Source organism: Rhinoderma darwinii, chromosome 8 (assembly GCF_050947455.1).
Source record: "Rhinoderma darwinii isolate aRhiDar2 chromosome 8, aRhiDar2.hap1, whole genome shotgun sequence".
NCBI classification, from domain to species: domain Eukaryota; kingdom Metazoa; phylum Chordata; class Amphibia; order Anura; family Rhinodermatidae; genus Rhinoderma; species Rhinoderma darwinii.
The window spans coordinates 67,855,006-67,880,801 of NC_134694.1; the positions used below are offsets into that span (position 1 = coordinate 67,855,006).

At 41.9% G+C, this 25,796-nt stretch overlaps 1 protein-coding gene across 1 annotated transcript; it reads right to left on the reverse strand.

The window, feature by feature from the left end:
* Positions 1-17,986: 17,986 nt before the first annotated feature.
* COX7B (cytochrome c oxidase subunit 7B) lies at positions 17,987-25,353 on the reverse strand. Its single transcript, XM_075834315.1, has 3 exons — positions 25,243-25,353; positions 21,347-21,471; positions 17,987-18,198 (listed from the first exon to the last, which is right to left on the reverse strand). The coding sequence occupies exons 1-3, from the start codon at positions 25,277-25,279 to the stop codon at positions 18,121-18,123; spliced, it is 240 nt and encodes a 79-aa protein (XP_075690430.1). The 5' UTR covers positions 25,280-25,353; the 3' UTR covers positions 17,987-18,120.
* Positions 25,354-25,796: the final 443 nt, after the last annotated feature.

Below are 25,796 nucleotides of genomic sequence, written 5' to 3' on the forward strand. Positions count from 1 at the left end.
AGTGGCAAAGAAAAAGCCATATCTGACACTGGCTAATAAAAGGGAAAAGATTAATATGGGCAAAAGCACACAGACATTGGACAGAGGAAGATTGGAAAAAAGTGTTATGGACAGCCGAATCGAAGTTTGAGGTGTTTGGATCACACAGAAGAACATTTGTGAGACGCAGAACAACTGATATGATGCTGGAAGTGTGCCTGACGCCATCTGTCAAGCATGGTGGAGGTAATGTGATGGTCTGGGGTTGCTTTGGTGCTGGTAAAGTGGGAGATTTGTACAAGGTAAAAGGGATTTTGAATAAGGAAGGCTATCACTTCATTTTGCAACGCCATGCTATACCCTGTGGACAGCGCTTGATTGGAGCCAATTTCATCCTACAACAGGACAATGACCCAAAGCACACCTCCAAATTATGGAAGAACTATTTAGGGAAGAAGCAGGCAGCTGGTATTCTATCTGTAATGGAGTGGCCAGCGCAGTCACCAGATCTCAACCCCATAGAGCTGTTGTGGGAGCAGCTTGACCGTATGGTACGCAAGAAGTGCCCATCAAGCCAATCCAACTTCTGGAAGCATGGGGTGAAATTTCTCCCGATTACCTCAGCAAATTAACAGCTAGAATGCCAAAGGTCTGCAATGCTGTAATTGCTGCAAATGGAGCATTCTTTGACGAAAGCAAAGTTTGAAGGAGAAAATTATTATTTCAAATAAAAATCATTATTTCTAACCTTGTCAATGTCTTGACTATATTTTCTAGTCAATTTGCAACTCATTTGATAAATATAAGTGTAAGTTTTCATGGAAAACACAATTGTCTGGGTGACCCCAAACTTTTGAACGGGGGTGTGTGGGTGTATATATATATATATATACAATCTCAAGTTCAAAACAGATAGAGAAAACACAGCAGTCAGGGCAAGCTGAATATTAGGTCATGTGCACACTACCAGTGAAAGGATGAATCAACTCCTTGGTATGGAATAAACAGCAGGAACAGAAGACAAGTAACAGCACCAGGACTTCAAAGTTGGGGAGATGTTCGTTTATTCACCATCAGGTCACGGAAAGAATAGCTCATTCTTTCCACCTGGTGGTGAATAAACCAACATCTCCCCAACTCTGAAGTCCTGGTGCTGTTACTTGTCTTCTGTTCCTGCTGTATATATATAATATATATATATATACACACACACTACGTCTGATGTTTTTAATAACATAGTCGGGGGTCTTGGTAAATTGCTATCTTCATGCTTCCAAGCTTTTGACTATTCTTTTGTCTTTTATTGGGTGTAAAGTACAAATATATATTACTAGGCAACAGTTCAAATTGTCCCTGAAAGGAACTCGGTTCACACTTTTGGAGATGTCTGCACTTTGAACATGCTGCCACGTGCTGTAAAACTAAATGGCTAGAGCTGCTTTTGGCTTCAATTTGCCACCAAGGCCCTGACCAACTGATGGCATGTCCTAAATGTCACACTCCTAAGATTGACCTAATGCATGGACTGTGGTATAGTCCAAATGTTTAGCATTTGTCTCTGCCACTGACCCCCAACCTTTTCTATTACTGGGAAGAAACCATGGTAAATGCAAAAGGTAAAAGAAAATATTTGCTGCAATAGTTTCATCCATTGTGCTTCATAGTGAAGCGCTCATTATTACAACATTGGTTAAACCCCACTGTGCCGACCATACAGAATATCTTGACACAACTGAAACATTAAGAAAATACTTTATTGAAAAACAACATATAGACGTACAAGAATAAAAAACGAATCCATAAACCGACAGGTTAAAAGGACATACAGGCCATGCAGCTCATGAGGTAAGTAATGTATGAATATAGATGAATGAAAAAATGCCTGGTAATGGACACTATCGCTATAACACTTATCACTATGACAAATGAACTCCTGCCCAACACAGTTAGTATCAACATAGAGTAAAGGAAAACATAATGAAATGATTATTTAAGCAGGTATGTGTGAACAAGGCAGAAAGAACACATTGCTAATGAATAAACGAATTGTGATGGGAGAACGTACCCATAATAAGTCCAGGACTGGATGCACAGCAGTATGTCCACCCCAACGCGCGTTTCGGCGCTAATGCCTTCGTCTGGGGGTAGTGCTGGACAATGTACGTGCCACTTTAAAAATGGCTCTCCCAAATTTCAAATGTTTTTAGAGATGGATCCCTAACCGCAGGTGCTGGCAGTCAGAGAGATGTTAGGGAGTCCCAGAATTATTTTAAAAACCTCATGCACAAAAGGATGAAAATATGGTGGAACCGTGCTTTTTTGCAAAACTATCTCCAGCATAATCTCATTCCAAGGGGCCTGCGTGTTCAGGTGTTTCCATCGTTTCCCATCGAGGATGTGAATTTCACATCCTCGTGGGAGAATAATTGCAACGCCTGTTCACGTAAAATGATGGATCTTCTTATTGACTTAAACTCTAAGTCGATAGATACTATGGACCTGGAGTTGGAAACAATTCAATCACGCTTCAAATCTGAGATGACTAAGGAGAATTTAGAGATTTTCAATGTACAGCTGGAGCAACAATGCACCATATGGGAGAAGGAAATAGAGTCTATTAAGACCAAAAAACTGATTCGTGATCATGATGATTACGTACAGAATAGGATGTATAGATGGAATCGTAGAACGCCTGTTGCCAACATCAGCCGTTCGTCATCTATTTCATCCATATCATCTCTTAGCGACCAATACGAAATGACCACACGTAACACGGTTCCAGGTCGTACTAGCACCAGACTAAAACGTAAAGTCAATTACAACAATTCTGTATATCCAAAAAGAAGGGCCAACAGAGGAACTGATTACAATCCTAGACAAGTGAATCCAAACTTTAATCCGGAAACTAATTCAGGCCATCAACATCTAAAGGTAATTAATCTATCTAAGCATTCACTTACTCCCAGTGACATGTCTTTGTTGGCAAGGGGTTTGACTTTCTCCCCTGCTTCTTCCTTTGACCATTTTCTGGCAGTGAAGGATCTACAGTTGTTCGGGAGATCCCTGATTTTTAAGAGGTGGTATTTCAAAGAGGATGATATTACCTTCACAACAGCACAGGAACAAGAAACACTACGTGCACTGGAAGATTTACTCAATCAGGATGATTCCTTACCTAAAGGTAAGATACCCGAGTGCATAGTGAACAAATCCACTAAATTTCCCCCTCTTGCCATTTGTCCAGCAGTGGATCTGTTCGTGAAACTTGTCTCGGATGAGTGGAGTACGATATCTCGCAAAATCAGTTATGATAATTTAAACCAACTAGAGAGGGATAGCCTTGCTAAAATTAAATCATGGAATGATGTTGTGGTGAAACCAGCTGACAAGGGGGGTAACGTAGTACTGTGGCCACGTCAGTCATATGTTAACGAGGCAAACCGTCAATTACGCAACTCAGTTTGCTATCAAAAACTTACTTTTAACCCCCTGTCATCTTTCAGACTTAAGTTTCACAAGATTTTGCAAGATGCTTTGGAAAATGGTACAATCACGAAACTCCTGAGTGACTCTCTCTATGTACCAGAACCTACCATACCAACTATGTACCTGTTACCGAAGATCCACAAGGATGCTAAAAATCCGCCAGGTAGGCCTATTATCTCGGGTACAGGGGGTCTGACTGAAAAGGCATGCAAATGGATTGATTTCCATCTTAAACCCTTGGTAGAATGTTTGCCGTCTTATCTGCGTGACTCGGCTGATTTATTGCTGAAGATTGAGGGGATCCATTTAGATCCGGACCATTTATTGGTCACTTGCGATGTCGAGTCCCTTTATACCAGCATCCAACATAGGGACGGCCTTCATGCAGTGGCAAATTTCCTACTCATGAGTGATATTGAGAAGGAAACTTCTCAACTCATTTTGTCTCTTCTTGATTTCACTCTTCATCACAATTTTTTTACCTTCAATGGTTCTTTTTTCCTACAGCTCCAGGGCACGGCTATGGGGGCAGCTTGCGCACCCTCATATGCCAATTTGTTCCTGGGGCTGTGGGAGAGGAACCTTTTCATGTCAGATCATGGGCCATCGATGAGCCGTGTCCTGTTCTGGGCACGGTTCATTGATGACATTTTCATGATCTGGCAGGGTACTCCAGATGATCTTTCAACGTTCATCAATGTTTTGAATAGCAATTCCCTCAATATCAAACTTACCTTTAAATGGAGTTATTCAAATATTGATTTTCTGGATATTTTGATTAAAAAGGACAATGATGGTCTTTTGCAGACGGACCTTTTTCGGAAGGAGACATCGACTAATTCACTCTTGCATGCCACCTCTTCACATCCTCGACATACCATTGATGCGATCCCAGTAGGCCAATTTTTACGCGTCAAGAAGATTTGTTCTAGTGAAGTTGACCTTAAATTACGTTTTGATGAATTGGGAGACAGGTTCACCCAGAGAGGCTACAGTCAACGTTGCATACGTAAAGCCCGTCATCGTGCATCAGTAGTGAGTCGACAACAACTACTCCAGGTCACTCCTAAGGAACGTAAACAATCAAAGGTGAGATTTGTTACCACCTTTAACTCACGCTGGGCTGAGATGCGGGACACTTTGAATAAATTTTGGCCCATTTTGATGACCGATTCCATTTTACAGAGGGTTCTTCCACACTACCCTGCCATGGCGCCACGCAGAGCTCCCAATCTGCGTGATGCCATGGTACACAGCTATCTTTCACCTACCAAACCTGGCAAGATTTTTGGCACAAAAGGACCCAAATGGGGTTGCAAACCGTGTGGTGATTGTATTAGCTGCCCCAATGTAGAACGGTCAAATATTTTTGTGGACTCTAGTGGTACCAACAACTTCAAAATTTGTTGGCCCATATCTTGCAACACTAAAGGGGTCATCTACTATGCAACTTGTCCGTGCCCGCAGATATATATTGGCATGACCACCCGCGAATTACGGTTGCGAGTCAGAGAGCACGTTAGGGATATTGAAAACGCGAAAAATGCAGACGATGTTGAACAACTTAAAACAATACCCAGACATTTCCGCCTACACCATGCTTGTAATTCCAGTATGTTTAAGGTGAGGGGTATTGACCACATTAATCTGGACATGCGTGGGGGCGACATTAAAAAACGTTTATTACAGAGGGAGTGCAAATGGATTTGGAGGCTCCAAACCATGCACCCCAAGGGTCTCAACGAGACCATGGGATTCTCATCATTTCTCTGATTGCCAGTAATTTTAGTGGTGTTGGTTTCTTTTATTAAATTCATAGATATGTGTATATACATTGAGTTTGTGTTTCTGTGATTTTAACATTTTTTTATTTGTATTTGACAGATTAGTTTCTTTTAACCCCTACCCGCACCAGGACGTAACTGTACGTCGTTGCGGGAAGTTACTTCCCGCACGAGGACGTACAGTTACTGAGTTAATCCCGGTGCACACTGTCGGCGACAGTGTGCACCGGGAACCAGGAGGTCAGCTGTCGCCGACAGCTGACACTCCCCTCTTGCCGGCCAGCGGTCCTTTGCCGCTGATTTCGGCGCATTAACCCCTTAAATTCGGCGATCGGGTGCAATCGCCGAATTTTAGGGGTTTCTAACATATCGGCAGACCCCCGTCCGAAATCGCGGGGTCTGCCGATAGTTAGTATGGCAAACGGAAGCCAAACAATGGCTTCCGGGTCTGCCATGGACAGAAGCTCATCAGGACCAACCTTCGGCTGGTCCTGATAGGCTTCCTGTCAGAGTGACAGAAAGTCACTGTGCCGTTCCCGATGCACACTGTCGGCGACAGTGTGCATCGGGAACTTGGAGATCAGCTGTCCCCGACAGCTGACACTCTCCAGTGTTGCCGATCAGCGGCTCATCGCCGCTGATTTCGGCAATTAACCCGTTACATGCGGGGCTCGATTGCGATCTCCGCATGTAGCGGGTTTGTAGCGCATCAGCAGCCCCCATGCAATCGTGGGGGCTTCTGATGCTTGTGATGGCACCCGGGGGCCAGACAACGGCCCCCAGGTCTGCCATGTATGTCAGCCTATGAGGATCAGCCTCTGTTGATCCTCGTAGACCAACTGTCAGAGTGACTGTGACGTCACAATGACAGTTGGAATACATTACACTACCTAGGTAGTGTAATGTATTCTAGCAGCGATCAAAGCTGCAGGTAAAAAAAGAAAGTGTAAAAAGTAAAAGAAAAGTTAATAAACAAAAATATAAAGTGTAAAAAGTAAAAAAAAGTTAATAAAAATGTTTTATAAAAGTGTAAAAATAAAAGGTTTTGTTTTCCTATAATAAGTCATTTATTATAGGGAAAAAATGAAAACGTTAAAAAAAAAGTACACATATTTGGTATCGCCGCGTTCGTAACGACCCAATCTATGAAACTATAATGTTAATTTTTCCGCACGGTGAACGCCGCAAACAAAATAAACGGAAAACTGTCAGCATCGCTATTTTTTGGTCACCACCCCTCCCAAGATATAGAATAAAAAGTGATCAAAAAGTCGCATTTACCCCAAAATGGTACCAATAAAAACTACAACCCGTCCCGCAAAAAACAAGACCTCCCACAGCTTTTTAAATCTATACACATATGGTATCGCCATAATCGTACCGACCGGCAGAATAAATTAAAACGTAATTTATTGCGCACGGTGAACGCTGTAATAAATAAAGAATTTAAAGCGCCAAAATCGCTGTTTTTTGGTCACCTTAGCTCTAAAAAAGATCCTGAGGGGCCAAAATCTCACTATACCCCTAGAAAAATTCCTTGAGGGGTGTAGATTCCAAAATGGGGTCACTTTTGGGGGGTTTACACTGTTTTGGTCCCTCCGGGGCGTTGCAAACCCGACATGGCACTGAAAACCAATCCAGCAAAATCTGCGCTCCAAAATCCAAAAGGCGCTCCTTCCCTCCTGAGCCCTGCTGTGGGTCCAAACATCAGTTTACGACCACATATGGGGTATTGCCGTAATCGGGAGAAATTGCTTTACAAATTTTGGGGTGCTTTTTCTCCTTTTATTCCTTGTAAAAATGAAAAAATTCTATGTTTCCACAGAAAAATAGGTGATTTTCATCTTCACAGACTAATTCCACTAAATTCTGCAAAAAAACTGTGGGGTCAATATGCTATCTATACCCCTAGAAAAATGCCTTGAGGGGTGTAGTTTCCAAAATGGGGTCACTTTGGAGGGGTTTCGGCTGTTTAGGTACCACAAGACCGCCTCAAACCTGACATGGTGCCTAAAATATATTCCTAAAAAAAGGAGGCCCCGAAATCCACTAGCTGCTCCTTTGCTTCTGAGGCCTGTGTTTCAGTCCATTAGGACACTAGGGCCACATGTTGGATATTTCTAAAATCTGCAGAATCTGGGCAATAAATATTGAGTTGCGTTTCCCTGGTAAAACCTTCTGTGTTACAGATTTTTTTTTATTACAAATGAATTTCGGCAAAAAAAATGAAATTTGTAAATTTCACCTCTACTTTGCCTTAATTCCTGTGAAACGCCTAAAGGGTTAAAATATTTTCTGAATGTGGTTTTGAATACCTTGAGGGGTGCAGTTTTCAAAATGGGGTGATTTATGGGGACTTTCTAATATATAAGGCCCTCAAAGCCACTTCAGAACTGAACTGGTCCCTGAAAAAATAGCCTTTTGAAATTTTATTGAAAATATGAGAAATTGCTGCTAAAGTTCTAAGCCTTGTAACGTCCTAGAAAAATAAAAGTACGTGAAAAAAAATGATGCAAACATAAAGTAGACATATAGGGGATGTTAACTAGTAACTATTTTGTGTGGTATTACTATCTGTTTCACAAGCAAATACATTTAAATTTAGAAAAATGCAAATTTTTGCAAATTTTTGCTAAAATTTGAAGTTTTTCACAAATAAATATTGAATTTATCGACCAAATTTTTTCACTAACATAAAGTACAATATGTCACGAGAAAACAATCTCAGAATCGCTTGGATAGGTAAAAGCATTCCGGAGTTATTACCACATAAAGTGACACATGTCAGATTTGAAAAAATAGGCTGTGTCCACAAGGCCAAAACAGGCTGTGTCCTAAAGGGGTTAATTGAGATCTTTCTCAGCATATCTGGATTTCCTGCTTGTCCACGTTTCTTGGGGATCTCCATCTTGAATTATTATTCATCTGGCCTCTTCATTGTGTTCATCGATTATACTATTGCAACTATTTTTGACGTTTTTTAACCCAATAAATATTAATTTTTTATGCATCACAATTATACTACTGTAACTATTCTTGATGTTTTTTGACACACTAAATATCAATATTCTATATATCACAATACTTTATGTGCACTCATTCTTGTTATGACTACATACATATATTTAATTTGCACTCACACTTCATTTTACTTTATTTCATTCACTTATTTCACCCACACATTTTTATCAATGTTCTACATTCATTCATTCATCTTATTAACCTTTACTATTCACTGTATACGTTCACTTACACACACTCCTTCATTAATCTCACTGTTTAATATTCCTCATTTTTCATCATTTTTTTCATCATTATAATCATATGGCCCCACGCGATGGTTTTTTCTTTTTCTGTCGATGGCGCTGTTCGTCACTTTTACATATACACATATGTCACCCACACGGTTTTTTGTTTTTGTTTTTTCATTATTTCATTCTCCACACGTCATTTTGGCACATATATCTATATTGTATTTCTTGTTGTGGAGTATTGTTACAATCCATTCCTATGCCATGCACTTACACACACTTTTTTTCGCATCTGTTTATTTATTATTTATTTCAATATATTAAATATATATATTTTGTATGGTTGCACAGATGATTTCGGCCAAAACACTTAACATTTCTTCATATTTCTTATACCAGCCAATATATTCTGTCTTTGTATCCCAGGGTTACCCTTTCCTCGCTGTGTCGCTCCTTTGGGTGGACGAGTGACGGGCCTCCGTTCCATCGCTGGTGACGTGTCGGATCTCGGACTCACGTGACCGTGTCAGCTGACGCGGTGACGTGTCTCTGAATCCGGCCCCTCATCGGCGGTGTTTCCGGCGGCGCGGCCATCTTGCTTCACCTCGAGGTAGCGACCTGTATTCAGACAGCGAGGTATATATGCATATATCTTTCGTTCTTGGGACCCCTCACTTTGGATACTCTGTTACTATTGGCTGGCCTCCCCTTTTTAAAGTGGCACGTACATTGTCCAGCACTACCCCCAGACGAAGGCATTAGCGCCGAAACGCGCGTTGGGGTGGACATACTGCTGTGCATCCAGTCCTGGACTTATTATGGGTACGTTCTCCCATCACAATTCGTTTATTCATTAGCAATGTGTTCTTTCTGCCTTGTTCACACATACCTGCTTAAATAATCATTTCATTATGTTTTCCTTTACTCTATGTTGATACTAACTGTGTTGGGCAGGAGTTCATTTGTCATAGTGATAAGTGTTATAGCGATAGTGTCCATTACCAGGCATTTTTTCATGCATCTATATTCATACATTACTTACCTCATGAGCTGCATGGCCTGTATGTCCTTTTAACCTGTCGGTTTATGGATTCGTTTTTTATTCTTGTACGTCTATATGTTGTTTTTCAATAAAGTATTTTCTCAATTTCATATACTTCCAGTCTTCAGGCATCTTCTTTTGTAGGTTATATATTTATGTTTTGGATGCTTATGTGGGTACACGCCCCAGGATCTAGCTCATATTACATCAATTAATTTCTTGCTTGCTGACAGCCGCAGGGTACTTCTGTTGAGCTATTCAGATCCATGCTGTGTTTTTCGGTTATATTACAACTGAAACATTGTTTACTGAACTAACTAAAAAAACAAATACTAAAAAACACTTTGTTAAATTTAGGGTATGTATGGTAAAGTATTTGTCCAAAGTCAAGCTTCAACAGGTGGTGTCACTTTTTACACTTACTCAATGGTATTTACTAGAAACGCTAAGAGGTACCCTGGGTCGCTTGAGTGTATGTGCACACGATAACTGCATGTACGTCTGAAATTATGGAGCTGTTTTCAGGAGAAAACAGCTCCTGAATTCAGACGTAAATGCATGTACTGGCGTTTTTCGCCGCGTCTTTTACGGACGTGATTTGGAGCTGTTCTTCATTGAAGTCAATGAAAAACGGCTCCAATTACGTCCCTAGAAGTGTCCTGCACTTCTTTGACGAGGCTGTTATTTTACACGCTGTCTTTTGACAGCGACGCGTAAAATGACATGTCGTCGGCACAGTACATCGTAAGACCCATTGAAAGTAATGGGCAGATGTTTGCCGACGTATTGGAGGCGTTTTTTCAGACGTAATTCGAGGCGTAAAACGCCTCCATTACGTCTCAAAATAGGTGGTGTGAACCCAGCCTAAGCATTACCTGACAGATGCTCTCTGGGCTTTTTAACTATGGCACATGGCATTATCCCCCCTATCCTTTCCAGGAGGATACTCCCTTGTGATGAAATATACATTTCATTTTTATTTTTTGTTGTTTGGTTTAAGGTCGGTGTATCAATCTTTTGTTGTTTTGTTACAAATTTTATACGATACAAAATAAAGACGTTTTAAAACAAACTAAATGGCCATTTAATTACTGAGCCCAGGAACCAACCATTTTTTTTTTTTTTAAATCAAAAACTTAAAGGGAACCGGTCACCAGCATTTCACCTATTAAACCGACTATACCTGGTGGTAGTGGGTGAAAAATCATTTCTATATAACCTATAATTATCTTCTTAGTCGGCTCTGTAGCTTTAGTATTTAGCGTTTTAGTGTTCCCACACCGTATGCTAATGAGCAGAAAAGAGTCAGATCTTCATTTGAAAAGAGTCAAATCTTCATTCCTCAAGTATTTCCGAGTTTACCCCGCCTCCTTACTTTTGATTGACAGCTCCTCGCCTTCCCCCAGCACACAACATCCCGCGCTTGTGCATTGATGTCCTCTTCTGGTGTGTGCGCACAAAGGGACACCGGATTATTACCATAAAAGGCACGAAACGTTTGCAGACCGTTATTTACAGTCGGAGGAGGAGTTTAGGAGAGGGGATAACGGCAATGAACTTTTTATAGCAGCAGCTAGTGAGGGAGAAGTAAAGTTCAATAGGTGAAATGCTGGTGACCGGTTCCCTTTAAGGTCGGTGTATCAATCTTTTGTTGTTTTGTTACAAATTTTATACGATACAAAATAAAGACGTTTTAAAACAAACTAAATGGCCATTTAATTACTGAGCCCAGGAACCAACCATTTTTATTTATTTTTTTAAATCAAAAACTTAAAGGGAACCTGTCACCAGCATTTCACCTATTAAACCGACTATACCTGGTGGTAGTGGGTGAAAAATCATTTCTATATAACCTATAATTATCTTCTTAGTCGGCTCTGTAGCTTTAGTATTTAGCGTTTTAGTGTTCCCACACTGTATGCTAATGAGCAGAAAAGAGTCAGATCTTCATTTGGAAACAGTCATATCTTCATTCCTCAAGTCTTTCCAAGTTTACTCCGCCTCCTTACTTTTGATTGACAGCTCCTCGCCTTCCCCCAGCACACAAAATCCTGCGCTTGTGCATTGATGTCCTCTTTTGGTGTGTGTGCGCACAAAGGGACACCGCATAATTACGATAAAAGGCGCAAAATGTTTGCAGAACGATATTTACAGTCGGAAGAGGAGTTTAGGAGAGGGGATAACGGCAATGAACTTTTTATAGCAGAGGCCAGTGAGGGAGAAGTAAAGTTCAATAGGTGAAATGCTGGTGACAGGTTCCCTTTAAGTACTCAACTCTAGAGGTAATTTCTACTAAATAGTCTATATGATAGGAGATACCACCACCTTTATTGAACTCAGGAGGGGATACAAGGAGTCCCCTGCCGGAACCCAACGGTGTCCCCTATGCACCATTAAAAAAAAAACAGGATATTAATCTGAAACAAGTTTTGGCAGCCCAAATCAATCCTTTGCCAGCACTTGCAGTGAACCTGACACATTCAGATCCAAACATATTGTGCACCCTGCTTAGCAAACGGGGTCCAACAATGAGGCCTGGGCTATATGGAGACTTTTTGTAGAGCTATTGGTTGATTTTATTATCGAGCTAGAGCTGCAGTCCAAAGGAATACATTGAGTTGCATGTAATCTTGTGGGTTGCAGCCACTCAATAGTTAAAATCAATTAGTAGCATTACAAAAAGTGTAAGGTCCCACGGAGCAGCACTTACCTGGCAGTGATGCCTCTGTAAACCACGCAGGAATAAGGGTCTATGATGAATTTGCCCCCACGCCTTCCATTTTGATGAGGAATCATACAAGAGCTGCCTAAGGCTAATGTGATGCTATTTCTATGCATGACTTTATTATTGATTCTTCCGACAGTGTCCTTCACATAGAGTAAATGGACTGGTCATGGGTATTGATACGGTTGATTAGACAATTATGCCATATCCATAGGATATGGCATAAATGTCTGATAGATGCAGGTCCTACTTCTGGGACCCGCACCTATCTCTCAAAAGCTGCTCCCTGAAACCACCCCCCCCCCCCATCCTACATTCTGCCACTGAGGTGAGCGGGGTTTCCAAACACACGTTGTGGCGATATGCGTGGGGTGCTTTATACCTCCATAACCCCTCTGTTTGGACTCTTATTCACATGGTCTGATGCAATATTCTTTTTATCTGTGTCCTTATCTTTGTCATCATTACGTGAGGGTTATTTGAGGTAGGTTATTTTCTGGGGGAGTTAGTATTGGGCCGCTTATCAGGGCTGTATCTCCCAGTTATAGCAGTCATCTACTTTTTTAAATGATTTTATCATGTTTGTGAAGTATTTTTTGTAATAAATTTATACGCTTTATTATATATTCTTTGTGTCTATAGACTTTTTGCCATATACATACCCGTGCGTGTTCTTTGTCTTTATCCATTGTAGTTTTTAGGCAACATTTATGTGGTGCCCGCTGGTGCATTTTTGCAGATTTTCCAAATACAGTTGAGCACATTTTACTCTGCTGTTTCTAGAACTCCCATTAAAGTGGACTGGAGTTACAAAAACAACATAGCCTAGCAAGCTACTCTTTTGCCAGAACTCGCAAGATACGGAAACAGCTTGTTCTGCTGCACTTTTATCAGAACGTGTGTTCACGTAGATGGAAGTTCCGAAAAAAGCGCTCAGCTGTTTCTGGAAAACCCAGCTAACCCGTAACTCAGTAGCCAGAGTTCAACGACAGACGCAGAAAGTAGGAGGGCGGATTAGGGGGTCTTGTTCGAGAAATAGGTGCACATTATGGGGAGAAAGCTCTCAATCAGTCAATGCATAATATCAATGGATCAAATAAAATCCAGCATATTACAGAGCTCAACAGTGCCTTTTTTATTGTAAGCTACAGGTGTTCACACAAAAACGGAAAAAACCCCAAAACATTTGACCACATGGTGCAGGGAGAAAGGTTGACACAGCAGTGGGATTGGTGCAAGTAGAGCTGACCCATCCCCTAGAGATCTGAGACAGCCGCACCAAAACCAGAGGAAAGTGGTGAGGAACTCCTCCAGGCTCGTGCTTGCTCCCGAAAGAGTCTTACACCAGGAAGGACAACACGTTTTAAAAAAAAACAAAAAAAAACTTCCAGGGATCTCAAGCCCTAGAGTGCTCCATAAAATTCAGACTTCCATAGGCCACCCCATCCGTAGGACAGGAAACCTTACTGGGCGTGTGAAGAGGTTTTTCCTTCGTTTCTCTCTCCAGGGGTGCCATCATAGGTGAAGGGGTAAAAACAAAATGCAATTTCACCATACTTAACAATCACTGTTTATATTTATGAAGTAGGAAAAAAGAAAAAAAAAAAAAAAAAGGCAGCTTTGTAGTTACGGTCATTTTGCTTTTTCTCATTGTGATACCTCTTGCACATAATAGAGATCGGGCCATGAAAAATGGTCCGAGTGTCAGCCGCATTTCCCAGCCCGATCACGGTACAGGTGAACGGGACTCTTGGCATCATAGACATTTTATGATGCTAGGAGTCTCTGCCTCCCCACGAAACTGCTATTCCGTACTATATCATTTTGTTCGGTATGGAACAGCAGTTCCGTGGGGAGGCATCACATGAAGCCAGGAGTCTGTCACCTGTACCGTGGTCAAGCCGGGAAATGCGGCCGACACTTGGACTTTTTCTCACGGCCCGAACTCGGTCGTGTGCAAGAGGTGTTAGTAGTGCGATCTATGGCTCAGTGTTAGTGGTTCTGCCTCGTAGACAAGGTGCAGAGTTTGAAAACCAGCATAGACAAATAAAAACTAGGCTGATAAATTGAAATATATATACATACAAAACCCAGCAGCACTGGCAGCGTGTGGGTGCAAGCTCTGAGGAACAGACCAAAGTTCCAAGTATACAGAAATGGAATAAATGAGCAGCAACTCCAAGGGTTCATGTGAAAAAATGGGTACTTTTACTGCCCATGCAACGTTTCTGCTCCATCCACTGGAGCCATATTTATATATAAAAATCAATAAATTGGAGTAGTTAGTACTTCTAAGGCTACATGCACACGTTGCGTATTTTGCAGCGGAAAATACACAGCAAAAACCACAAAAAATTTGCAGGAAAACCACACCTGAAGGTGCGGTTTTTACGCATTGCTGCGTAAATCAGTGTTTTCATGCTACAGGTTATGCTGCGTATTTCTGTACAACTACAGGGATAGAATTCGCAAGCGGAATCGCAAGATAAATTAACATGCTGCGGTTTCGAAAATACGCATGGCAGGTCAATTTAACCTCTTCCCGTCGTAAACAACTGATTTTTGTTTTAGCTTTTTCCTCCCCACCTTCCAAAAGCCATAACTTCTTCATTTTTCCGTCGATATATAGACCTGAGGGCTTGGTTTTTGTGGGACGAGTTGTAGTTTTTTGTAGCACCATCTATAATATATGCCATATAATGTATTAGGAAACGAGAACAAAAATTATTTGTGGGGTAGAAAAAAAAACAGTGATTGCTCCATTGTCTTTTGCGCTTAGTTTTTACAGAATTCACTGTGCAATTAAAACAGGTTAACTTTATTCTGCGGTCACTACGATTACGGCGATACCAAATATATATAGTTTTTTCTATGTTTTACAAAGAAAAAAACTAAGTGTACAAAATAAAATTTATTTTGTGTCGCCAAATTCTGAAAGCCCTAACTTTTTTATTTTTCCGTCGATTAAGTGGTATGGGGGCTTATTATTTTTGCGGGGTAACCTGTAGTTTTTAATGCTACCATTTTGGGGTACATGCAACGTTTTGATCACTTGTTATTCCATTTTTGGCGGGACATTAGGTGACCACAAAATAGCAATTCTGGCTTTGACATTTTTTTTTTTTCTTTTACGGTATACGCCGTGCGGGTTATATAATGATATATTGTAATGGTTCACTTTCACCGATGCGGCAATAGCAATTTTGTTTATTTTTTTTTTACAATGCTCTAGGAGGGAAATGGTTTTTTTTTTAGAACTTTTAATATTTTATTAAATTTCAACCAGCGATCGTTGGATCATTCCACTATATACTGCAATACTAAAGGTATTGCAGTAGTCTGACAGGCTTCTATTAAGCCCTTAATAGGAGCACAAAGATGGCACACCTGGGGGCCTTAATTAGGCCCCCAGACTGCCATAGCAAGCATCGCCACCCCACATTGAAATCAATGGTGATGGAAACGGAAACCTTTCGTTCTTGACGGAAAGCTCAGACGGAACGTCAGAACGGAACCTCAACGCAGATGTGAACAGAGCCCGAGTCCTTATTTACACGAGCGTTAAACGTCCGTGTGACGGTCGTTGAAACAGCGGCCGCCCCACGGACCTTTGTAATTCAATGTGGCCGTTCACACAGCCGTTGTTTCAACAGACCATGTGAAGGGTCCGTGAGAAAATAAGACAGGTCCTATTTTTTTCACGCATCCCTCCATAGACTCATCTATGGGGGATGTGAGACATCGCGTCCCGCAGAGCACGGATGCACCTCGGATGTGAAAAACCGCAGTTTTTCACGTCTGAGATACACCACGCTCGTGTAAATAAGGCCTTAGTTATTTTTCAGTTTAGAGACTGAATTTGAGTAGTGGAGATACACTAAGGACAGGGCATTCTTTGCAATTTCACCATTGCAGTCTATAGGATTACAATAAGTTGTGTGTACGTGTAAATGTTATACGATTATTGTGACAGACCGATCAATTAGAAAATCATGTTATTAAAAAAACAAAAATGGGTCGTTTCTTTCCCTTTGTTCATCACAGACCTAAAGAGTGAGCGTTAGGGCTTGTCCACACGTAACGGACTTGCTGCAGAAATTCCGCACCATTTCCTGTGGTATTTACTGCAGAAACCGGTGCAGAATTTTGCATTGCTAGGAGATGGGGATAGCTCCTCTGAAAAACGCAGCAATTCAGTCCACTTTCCGCAGCAGGAATTCACATGCTGCAGTACGAAAAATGAATTTCTGCTCTGAAATTTTCTGCAGCATGTGGATGAGATTTGTTAAATCTCACCCACTATGCTGCTACTGTATTCCGCTGCATATGTTCCGTCCGCAATTCCGGATGGAAAATAGGCAGCATTTTCAGTACGTGTGGACAAGCCCTTAGGGTAAGTTCACACATAGTGTAAATACTGAGGATTTTCCATAACGGATTTCGTTGCAGATAACAGTAGCAGCAAAGTGGATGAGATTTCCACACGCTGCGTAAATGAGCGGAAGAGATGTTAAGAAATTGAAATTTTTTAATCCGCAGCACATCAATTTGTGTAATCTCCCTTTTTTTTTTGCAAGCTTTCCCCCAATGCATTCAAAGGGAGGGAAAATCAGCAACAAATAGCAGAAGAAAAAAACACAACTCAGAAAAAAAATAATAATCTTATACTTACCCAATATTCTGTGCTTCTTCATCCAGGCTGGCCTCCTGGGTTGACTTTTCATCCCATGTGACCGCTGCAGCCAATCACAGACTGCAGCGGTCACATGGGCTTAAACGTGTGGTTTTTTTGTCCAGAATTCCCTGTAGCCGCCAGGGCGGATACACTGTGTACCTTTGCTCAGCTTATCCGTCCTGTGTGAATGTAGCCTTATGGGGAAACCAAATATGTAGTGTTATATTTCTGCACATATGCTTTTTTTCATAAAATGTTAGTTTTTTTTATATAAAATACGTTTTTTTTTTTCTCATTTCTGACATACCAGCCCAAAGGCCAAACACTATTGATGTGGCCATGATGCATCCAACAGCTGCACCAGCACCTTGTTTTCGGGTGACTGTCAAGTTGCTAGTTAGTGGCCACGCATTATTGCAGGTAAAACAGCAGTTTACAGGCAAAATCATGTGCCAATAAATGAATACACCCCTATATGGCCCCATGATTTTGTAGGTACACAACCATTTTAGCCGCAACAATGCACAGCCATTAACTTACATCTTGTGCGGCTGTCGGACACATGCCAAAGCTGCCGATTTAGCCCAGAGCCAGGAGTATTTAGGTTATTTTGTGGCCAAAAATAAAATGACCCCCCCCCCCCCATGAGCTTTCCAATTCAAGCAGCTTCTTTCAAAGCAGCAGCACGGTGGGTGAGTGGTTTGCACTTTGAAAACATAGCTGGTGAACCAAACTGTGGTTCTGGGTTTGTATACAACCAAGGGCAACATTTACACAAGTATGTATATTCTTCCCCCATCTTTGAATTTGTTTCCTCCCACACTCTACAAACATCAATAGGTGAATGGGCCTCAGTGTGTTTGATTTGAGAAAGTTAGATTGGAATAGAGATTGATGGGAATGGTAACAACCCACGTACAGCGGGGCAGAATATGTTGGTGCTATAAACGTGAATGACCTCTGAATGCATTGGTGATGCACCGGAGGGGGAGAGGGGGACACGACAAAAAAATAAAATAAAAAAAAAAACGCACTAAGTTACTCTTCCATTTTGTTCCACTTTTATTACAACAGGAACCTCATTACCATATGAAGGGACATTGAGGTTGCATATAAGGTATATACAAAGCATACGCTTTAAAAGTATTGGAGTCAAGTCTAAACCATTTGTGTCTGCTCTATTGGTCCTTCCATTCCTTTGGGGTAACTTTGCCAACCGGAGACAGGTTCCAGCAAATTCCAGTTTGCGTTATTACCTAAAATAGAAGAAATACATAAAGTCAACATCCATCAGTGAACATGGGACAGTAGACAACTCATTACTCTGCGGTAAAATAATAAGACAAACTTTATGGCTTCCATTTGTATATGCCTTTGGATATTTATTATAATTCCATTTGTATATCAGGTTACCCCATACACCATAGTCAGAGGCGGGATGGACAGTCAGAAGTTCTGTGCAAGAACGATTTATTGGCCCCTTGTTCTCAAGTCAAATGGCACAAGAGGATCCCCTGTTTGTCTCCCCAACAATACACCAGTGGTTATGAGCCATGAAGACCAGTCCCTTACATGAAATTTAATAAATAGCAAAATCATGCTAGATGTTTTTAAGGTAGCAGAGGGCCACCTCACCGGCTGGGCCCCTGTGCAGCTAAACAGGTCGCACATATGATATTCCAGCAGAGAAGGTACAAAGTACAACATGGCACAATGGCAATAATGAATTATATGAAAGACAGGGTTTCCTAGGCTACAGGATCCTAAGTCCTCCACAGACATGACAGAAGGCCTTCGTTTTGTTATTCTGTCGTACGCTCAAAGATTAAAAGAAAAAAAAAATGGTCTCCTGCTCTAACAGATGCCAAATTACAGAGGTATTCTCCTCTTGAGCACTGTTTTTCAGAGTCACTGCATGGCGGCGCATTGAGCAAATACAGCGCCATGGTACGAAAAAGTAGGTACGCTTCGTGTCACTGTCCAGGCTTTGTGCACACAGCTCTGCAGTTTACATGAGGCGGACTTCTGTAAGACTCAGTATTTGGATTTCAAAGCTGAATTCCAGGGTCTCCACTTTGGCCCAGTATAGGTGTGAACATGACCTCACAGGACTCTCCCGTGGGCTTGTGCTTCTACACAGAAACTAATCATAGCACACAGAGCTGCAACAGAAAAATGTAGGGGAAAAGGAGCAGAGGCCTGAAACAGGTGAACTAGGAGTGTGTTAGACTCTTTACAGCTTACGCATCATGCACAGAGTCCTCATGGTCCCATACTATGAAGCCTACGGGTATGTGCACACGCTAGCTTCCTTTTACGTCTGAAAAGACAGACTGTTTTCAGGAGAAAACAGCTGCCTCGTTTCAGACGTAAAAGCTCCTTCTCGCATTATGCGAAGAGTCTTTGACGCCCGTAATCTTGAGCTGTTCTTCATGGACTTCAATGAAGAACGGCTCAAATTACGTTTCAAAGAAGTGTCCTGCACTTCTTTGCCGAGTCAGTCAATTTACGCGTCGTCGTTTGACAGCTGTCAAACGATGAAGCGTAAATGACAGGTCGTCTGCACAGTACGTCGGCAAACCCATTCAAATGAATTGGCAGATGTTTGCCGACGTATTGTAGCCATATTTTCAGGCGTAAATCGAGGCATAATACGCCTCGTTTACGCCTGAAAATAGGTTGTGTGAACCCAGCCTTAGGCACGATCTACTGCTTTATGGCACCATATTATAGGGATATTATCCTCTATGAGCAATGGTCCAAAAAAATATACCTCTAGAATACGGCATCCGGTAGAACATTTAGTGTGGATTGAAAAAGAAAATAAACCTGTATGCTTTAGTATGAAATTGGAGGCATAGAGATAACGTATGGGCCCACACACTTCCATAGGTATGAGGCCATACAACTCAGAGCTTTTAAAGAGCGGTAATGCCGATTTGTACATGAGGACTTAAGGCCCTATTACCACGGCCTATAAATCGGCCGGTGCAGCAAGCGCCGGTCAACGAGACATTGTTGATTGGCACGCCTACGCTCCTGTCACACGGAGCTATGTATGGGGACGAGCGGTCTTTACTCCAATCGCTCGTCCACATACAGTGAAGGAAATAAGTATTTGATCCCTTGCTGATTTTGTAAGTTTGCCCACTGTCAAAGTCATGAACAGTTTAGAATTTTTAGGCTAGGTTAATTTTACCAGTGAGAGATAGATTATATTAAAAAAAAAAAAAACTGAAAATCACATAGTCAAAATTATATATATTTGATCCCCTACCAACCATTAAGAGTTCAGCCTCCTCCAGACCAGTTACACGCTCCAAATCAACTTGGTGCCTGCATTAAAGACAGCTGACCCAAAGAACACCGGCCCCACTGTCAAGCATGGAGGTGGAAACATTATGTTTTGGGGTGTTTCTCTGCTAAGGGCACAGGACTACTTCACCGCATCAATGGGAGAATGGATGGAGCCATGTACCGTCAAATCCTGAGTGACAACCTCCTTCCCTCTACCAGGACATTAAAAATGGCTCATGGCTGGGTCTTCCAGCACGACAATGACCCGAAACATACAGCCAAGGCAACAAAGGAGTGGCTCAAAAAGAAGCACATTAAGGTCATGGAGTGGCCTAGCCAGTCTCCAGACCTTAATCCCATCGAAAACTTATGGAGGGAGCTGAAGAGCCGAGTTGCCAAGCAACAGCCTCGAAATCTTAATGATTTACAGATGATCTGCAAAGAGGAGTGGGCCAAAATTCCATCTAACATGCGTGCAAACCTCATCATCAACTACAAAAAACGTCGGACTGATGTGCTTGCCAACAAGTATTAAGTCTTGTTTGCCAAAGGGATCAAATACTTATTTCTCTGTGCACAATGCAAATACATATATATAATTTTGACAATGTGATTTTCAGTTTGTTTTTTTTTAATATAATCTATCTCTCACTGGTAAAATTAACCTAGCCTAAAAATTCTAGACTGTTCATGACTGACAGTGGGCAAACTTACAAAATCTGCAAGGGATCAAATACTTATTTCCTTCACTGTACGTTATGTCGGCAGCGCATCTCCCAGTGAATGGCACTGAACTGCAATCCAAGGCACAGCCACTACCGATGCATACGGCGCTGTACCTGGCAAACACTTAAGACGCTGCAGCCCCTTCAGTCAGCTGACTGGCAGGGGGACCTGGGAGTCAGACCCCCACTGATGTCATATTGATGACCTATCCTAAGGATAGGCCATCAATAGAAAATGTCCAAACAACCCCTTTAAGCATAATATTACTGCAGAAGTCAAACCCCAGATAAAATGCTGCATGTGAATGTACCGCAACGCCTGTTCCCACGCACTAGCCCATACTTCTATTTTCTAGCTTGTCCCAAACAACGCAATACTTACATATCCCCAGATAGAAACGCAGAACACTGCTCCAGATGCCAGAATGATGTTTCCATACTTGTCATGAAAGTCAGGGGCAGCTCTGTGATGTGTCTGCCTGGAGACGGATCTCTGCACACCGCGAGCTACAAGACACAATAAACGTATTAACGGCAGTACAATACTGGTCATCCTGATAAGTGGTCACATCACGGGACACTGTATATGAAATACTTGCTGCTTGTCATAATCATATAACTAGATATCACTACAGCAAATATAAAAAGGTCCTCAAAGTTAAACCGGTTCAGAACCAGGCACCGTTTAGCACACGCTAAACTGCTAGAACTTTAATTTGTTGGGCAAGCGACATGATTTTTGCAACATTTTTCCCGTAGACAATGCACGTTTCTTTTTTCATCATTTTTATACACATCCTGTTTGCCATTTTTGAATTTTTAGGCTTAGAGTTTGAAAATAGTAAAAAAAAAAAACGGTTTTACTTTTCAGCTGCCGTATTTTTCGGACTATAAGACACACCCAGGTTTTAGACAACAGAAAATAGGGGAAAATAATCATATTGCCATAACGTTCATTTTTTTTAATCGTTTGTACAGTGTGAAGGCTTATTTTTGGCGGGATAAGCTGTAGTTTTTATTAGCACAATTTTTTGGTACATACGATTTTTTATCACTTTTTAGCGCTATGGTGACCAAAAAAACAAACGATTCTGGGGTTTTACAGGTTTGTTTTTTTACGCTGTTCACTGTGCGAGTCAAATAATGCCATATTGTATTAGTTTGGACTTTTACAGATGCAGCGAAACCAATTTTAAATAATTTTTTTTACATTGTGCTTGGGGATTTTTTTTTTATTTTTTATAACTTAATATTTATTATTTTTTTTATTTTTTATTTTTTTTTTTATTTTTTTTACACATTTTATTAGTTCTACTAGGGGACTTGAACCAGCGATTATTAGATCGCTGGTACAATACACTGCAAAACATGGATGAGTTATGGAAACAGCGTAGCTCAGCGAGTTACGCTGTTTCCGCAACTCCCATTCACTTCTATGGGAGCTAGATGTTCACACGCAGTGACCAAAAACGTCTGAAATTACGGAGCTGTTTTCAGGCGAAAACAGCACCTGAATTTCGGACGTTTTTGCAAGTGCTCAAATTTTTCACGGCGTCCATTCCGGACGTAATTAGAGCGGTTTTTCAATGGAGTCAATGAAAACCGGCTCCAAAAACGTTCAAAGTGACATGCATTTCTTTGACACGGGCGTCTTTTTACGGCGATGCGTAAAATTACACCTCGTCTGAACAGAACATCGTAAAACCCATTGAAAGCAATGGGCAGATGTTTGCAGGCATAATGGAGCCGTCTTTTCAAGCGTAATTCATGGCGTAAAACGCCCGAATTACGTCTGAAAACAGGCCGTGTGAACATACCCTAACGGAAACCGCATAGCTCAGCTGTTTGCATAACTTCTGACCACCTAACCAGGAAGTACCTGCATCTATCTAACATTTATGACATATCCCATGGATGTCATAAATGTCCTTCATGGGAAGATCCCTATAAATCGCTATTGACCGTGGCATTTAAATCGTTAACCAGCACCATTGCTGTTCATGTCCGTTAGAGCAGCGTGTCAGCTGTAAAAAACAGCTGACACCTGCAGTGTATGGAGCAGACTCCACTCCGCTCCAACCATCATCCCCTCCCCGCTCCAGGATGTGCCGGCACATCATGGGTCAGGAAGGGGTTACGTAAGCAGAGGTCAGGGAGCCCGGTGCTGCCGGGTCCCTTGACTGCCGACTAGAAGACGCAGGGACTTTTTAGCAAGATTTATTCTTAGTCTGGAAAATACGGTAATTTTCTGCTATTAATATAGTTTTACCCTAAAATAGACTTTCTAATTGTGATAGTAGTCCACCATAAATTTATTACAAGTCTTTTAGGGTAATTAGGTCAGGGCTACCGTTACATCAATGATTGGTGATTTGTTTGGGTGGATATTTTATGTGAAATTATATAACTTTTTTTTATTATTGCGGCTCGTCCCTTGAGTCAGAAAAGACATTTGGGGGACTTTTTCTTTTAAACCACGTTTTCCACTAACTGGGGCTACACAGCTGCCCCATTTGAAGGGGCAATCGGCCCTCTTATAGTGACTATCGCCAGTTAGGGCTGTGCTGGGTCTAGTTCGTAGGCAGCAGCAGCCTTCTACTAATGCAATTTCGGTAGCATGATCACTGGGACCAATAGAGACAGCTAAAGCCTACGCTGTATACTACGGACCGCTCGCCATATAAATACATGGGCGGTCTTCAACCAGCTTATCTTTAAAATGTTGACAATTATTCAGAGTTCGACAAGTTACTTGTCACGTTGCAGCTTTATTGAGGGGGGGGGGATAGTAGAGGTCACATTGATGTCTGCAAAGGCTCCGACATGCTTAGGCCGGGCTCCCATGGGGTGGATACGCCACATAAAAGTCACACGCAGCGTGTCCGACCTGGAGCCCGTAGGAAATTTTGTCCAAAAAACAAACAAAACGCACCACCTTGTGCGGTCTTTCGAACGGAATATCCGCTGCGGAAGAAAGCTGCTCATAATTACCCCCTCACTCCTTTGACTTCCGCTCTGGCCGCCTGAGATGACGTTTCAGGCCATGTAATGCTGCAGCCTATGATTGGCTGCATGGGCCAACTGGGATGAAACGTCATCACAGGAAGCTGGACGTTCGGGGTAAATACAATTTATTTCTCATAATTGCAATTTTTGCGGCGTAATACACCGCAAAAGTCGCAAACCACATGGCTTTCTGTTGAGGGTTTTGTATCCCCATTGAATCCAAGATGGAAAATACACGACGGAAAATTAACAAAAACGCAGCATAAATTGACATGCTGCGGAATTAAATTCTGCACCGCAGGTAAATTTATTAATGTTTACACTGCGTAAAAATATTTTCAAAATCGTAATTATTTTGCTGCTACCATAAATTCTGTGCAATTTCCACACACAATTCAGTTGCGGAAAATTCCGCAGTATTTACGCTACACGGGGAATAGAATTCAGTCTCATTCAAAATTCTTTAAGCTGTATTCGTATCTGGCGGTGCTACCGGCTCAGCACTAGAGTATAAGAGCTTCTTATATTCTCATAACCTTCAGTGTGAGGCCGCTGGGCGGCTACAGGAGACCGGCGCACTTTGAGCCAGTAAGCAGCGGCTCTATGTGCGTCTGGCTTTGGCGTACTGAGACCAGTCAGCAGTCCTGCACTCACTGGTGGCTTAGTATGAATACATTCTCCACAAACAATAAGTCCCTTACATTAATACACAGGTAAGGCAGCGCACAGCGTAACAGTATGGAAGGTACTGGTAGATTGACAAGTGCAGACAAGGCGGTAAAAATGAAAGCAGCGATCTGATTGGTTGCTATGGACTACACCTCTTACTCCTCAGACAGGAGGCCCATGAAGAAGCCAGAAGGGTAATGAAAGGGCATACAGGGCACCAAGGTGACTGGGCCGCACTACCAGATACAGGTCACAGGCACCTGCTGCTATTACTGGAGGTAAAGAAGGTGTGAGCACTGCAGGTAGAACAGAAACAGTGATCAATAAGAAGACTCGCCTGTCAGCAGCTGAATACAAGTTCTCATTCAGAAAATGCCTCAGACTGAACGTACACATCGCTCTAATGACTGGACACAAAACCAACCCAGCATGTCCGACAGATGTCTGAACGAGACGGGCGGCCGGGAGAGCAACATACCGATATGACGTCCTATCCCTGCAGTGTGCAGGTGACAGTCATCCCATTACACGAGGAGACGGTATACCGCAGCGCCCTCATCCTCCCAGACAACATAAACTAGAGCGCCACAGGCGGAAGCTTACCGGCCAGAGACAGCGCGGATCTCGCCAAAGGAAACATCTCTCTACCGCTCTGCTGTACCCTTGAAGTAACTGAAGGAAACCAAAATGGCCGTCCAGGATATCCTATGGTGGTCACGTCCTTTTTCTCGGAGTCACCAATAGACGCCGGCCCCGCCTGAGTGCAATGCATGCCGGTCTTTGTAGTTTTCTTTCCCACTTGTGACAGGTTTATTTTATTGGCTGCTAAAAGTCGCATTTTGCGTTTGTTCCCAGTCTGTGGAGATTACTGTGGAGGAGTTGCAGCACATAGTACTATATTATCTCACTACTTGTTAAATATTCAAAGAGGGACACTTTGTGTAAAAGATCATTTTTTTTCATGCAGGTCTATGCACTTCAATAGTTTTTCATTTACACATTGTCAAAAAAATCATCTAATTATGTAAATGTTTGACCTTTGAACTTATTCAGCCAAAAATACTGCCCAGGTTTTTACCTGGTATAAAGAGGAGTAGTTTTAGGGGCGTGGCTTTACACAGAATGCGCGTACCTCCCAACCGTCCCGGATTAAGCAG

What these genes read in the sequence shown, in the direction of transcription:
- COX7B (XM_075834315.1), bottom strand. Translation starts at nt 25,279, where the DNA reads ATGTTTCCTTTGGCGAGATCCGCGCTGTCTCTGGCCG. An exon ending in ATCCGCGCTGTCTCTGGCCG is followed by an intron (nt 21,472 to 25,242) that starts GTAAGCTTCCGC and finishes TGTGTCTTGTAG; the next exon opens with CTCGCGGTGTGCAGAGATCC. An exon ending in GCGTTTCTATCTGGGGATAT is followed by an intron (nt 18,199 to 21,346) that starts GTAAGTATTGCG and finishes CTTCTATTTTAG; the next exon opens with GTAATAACGCAAACTGGAAT.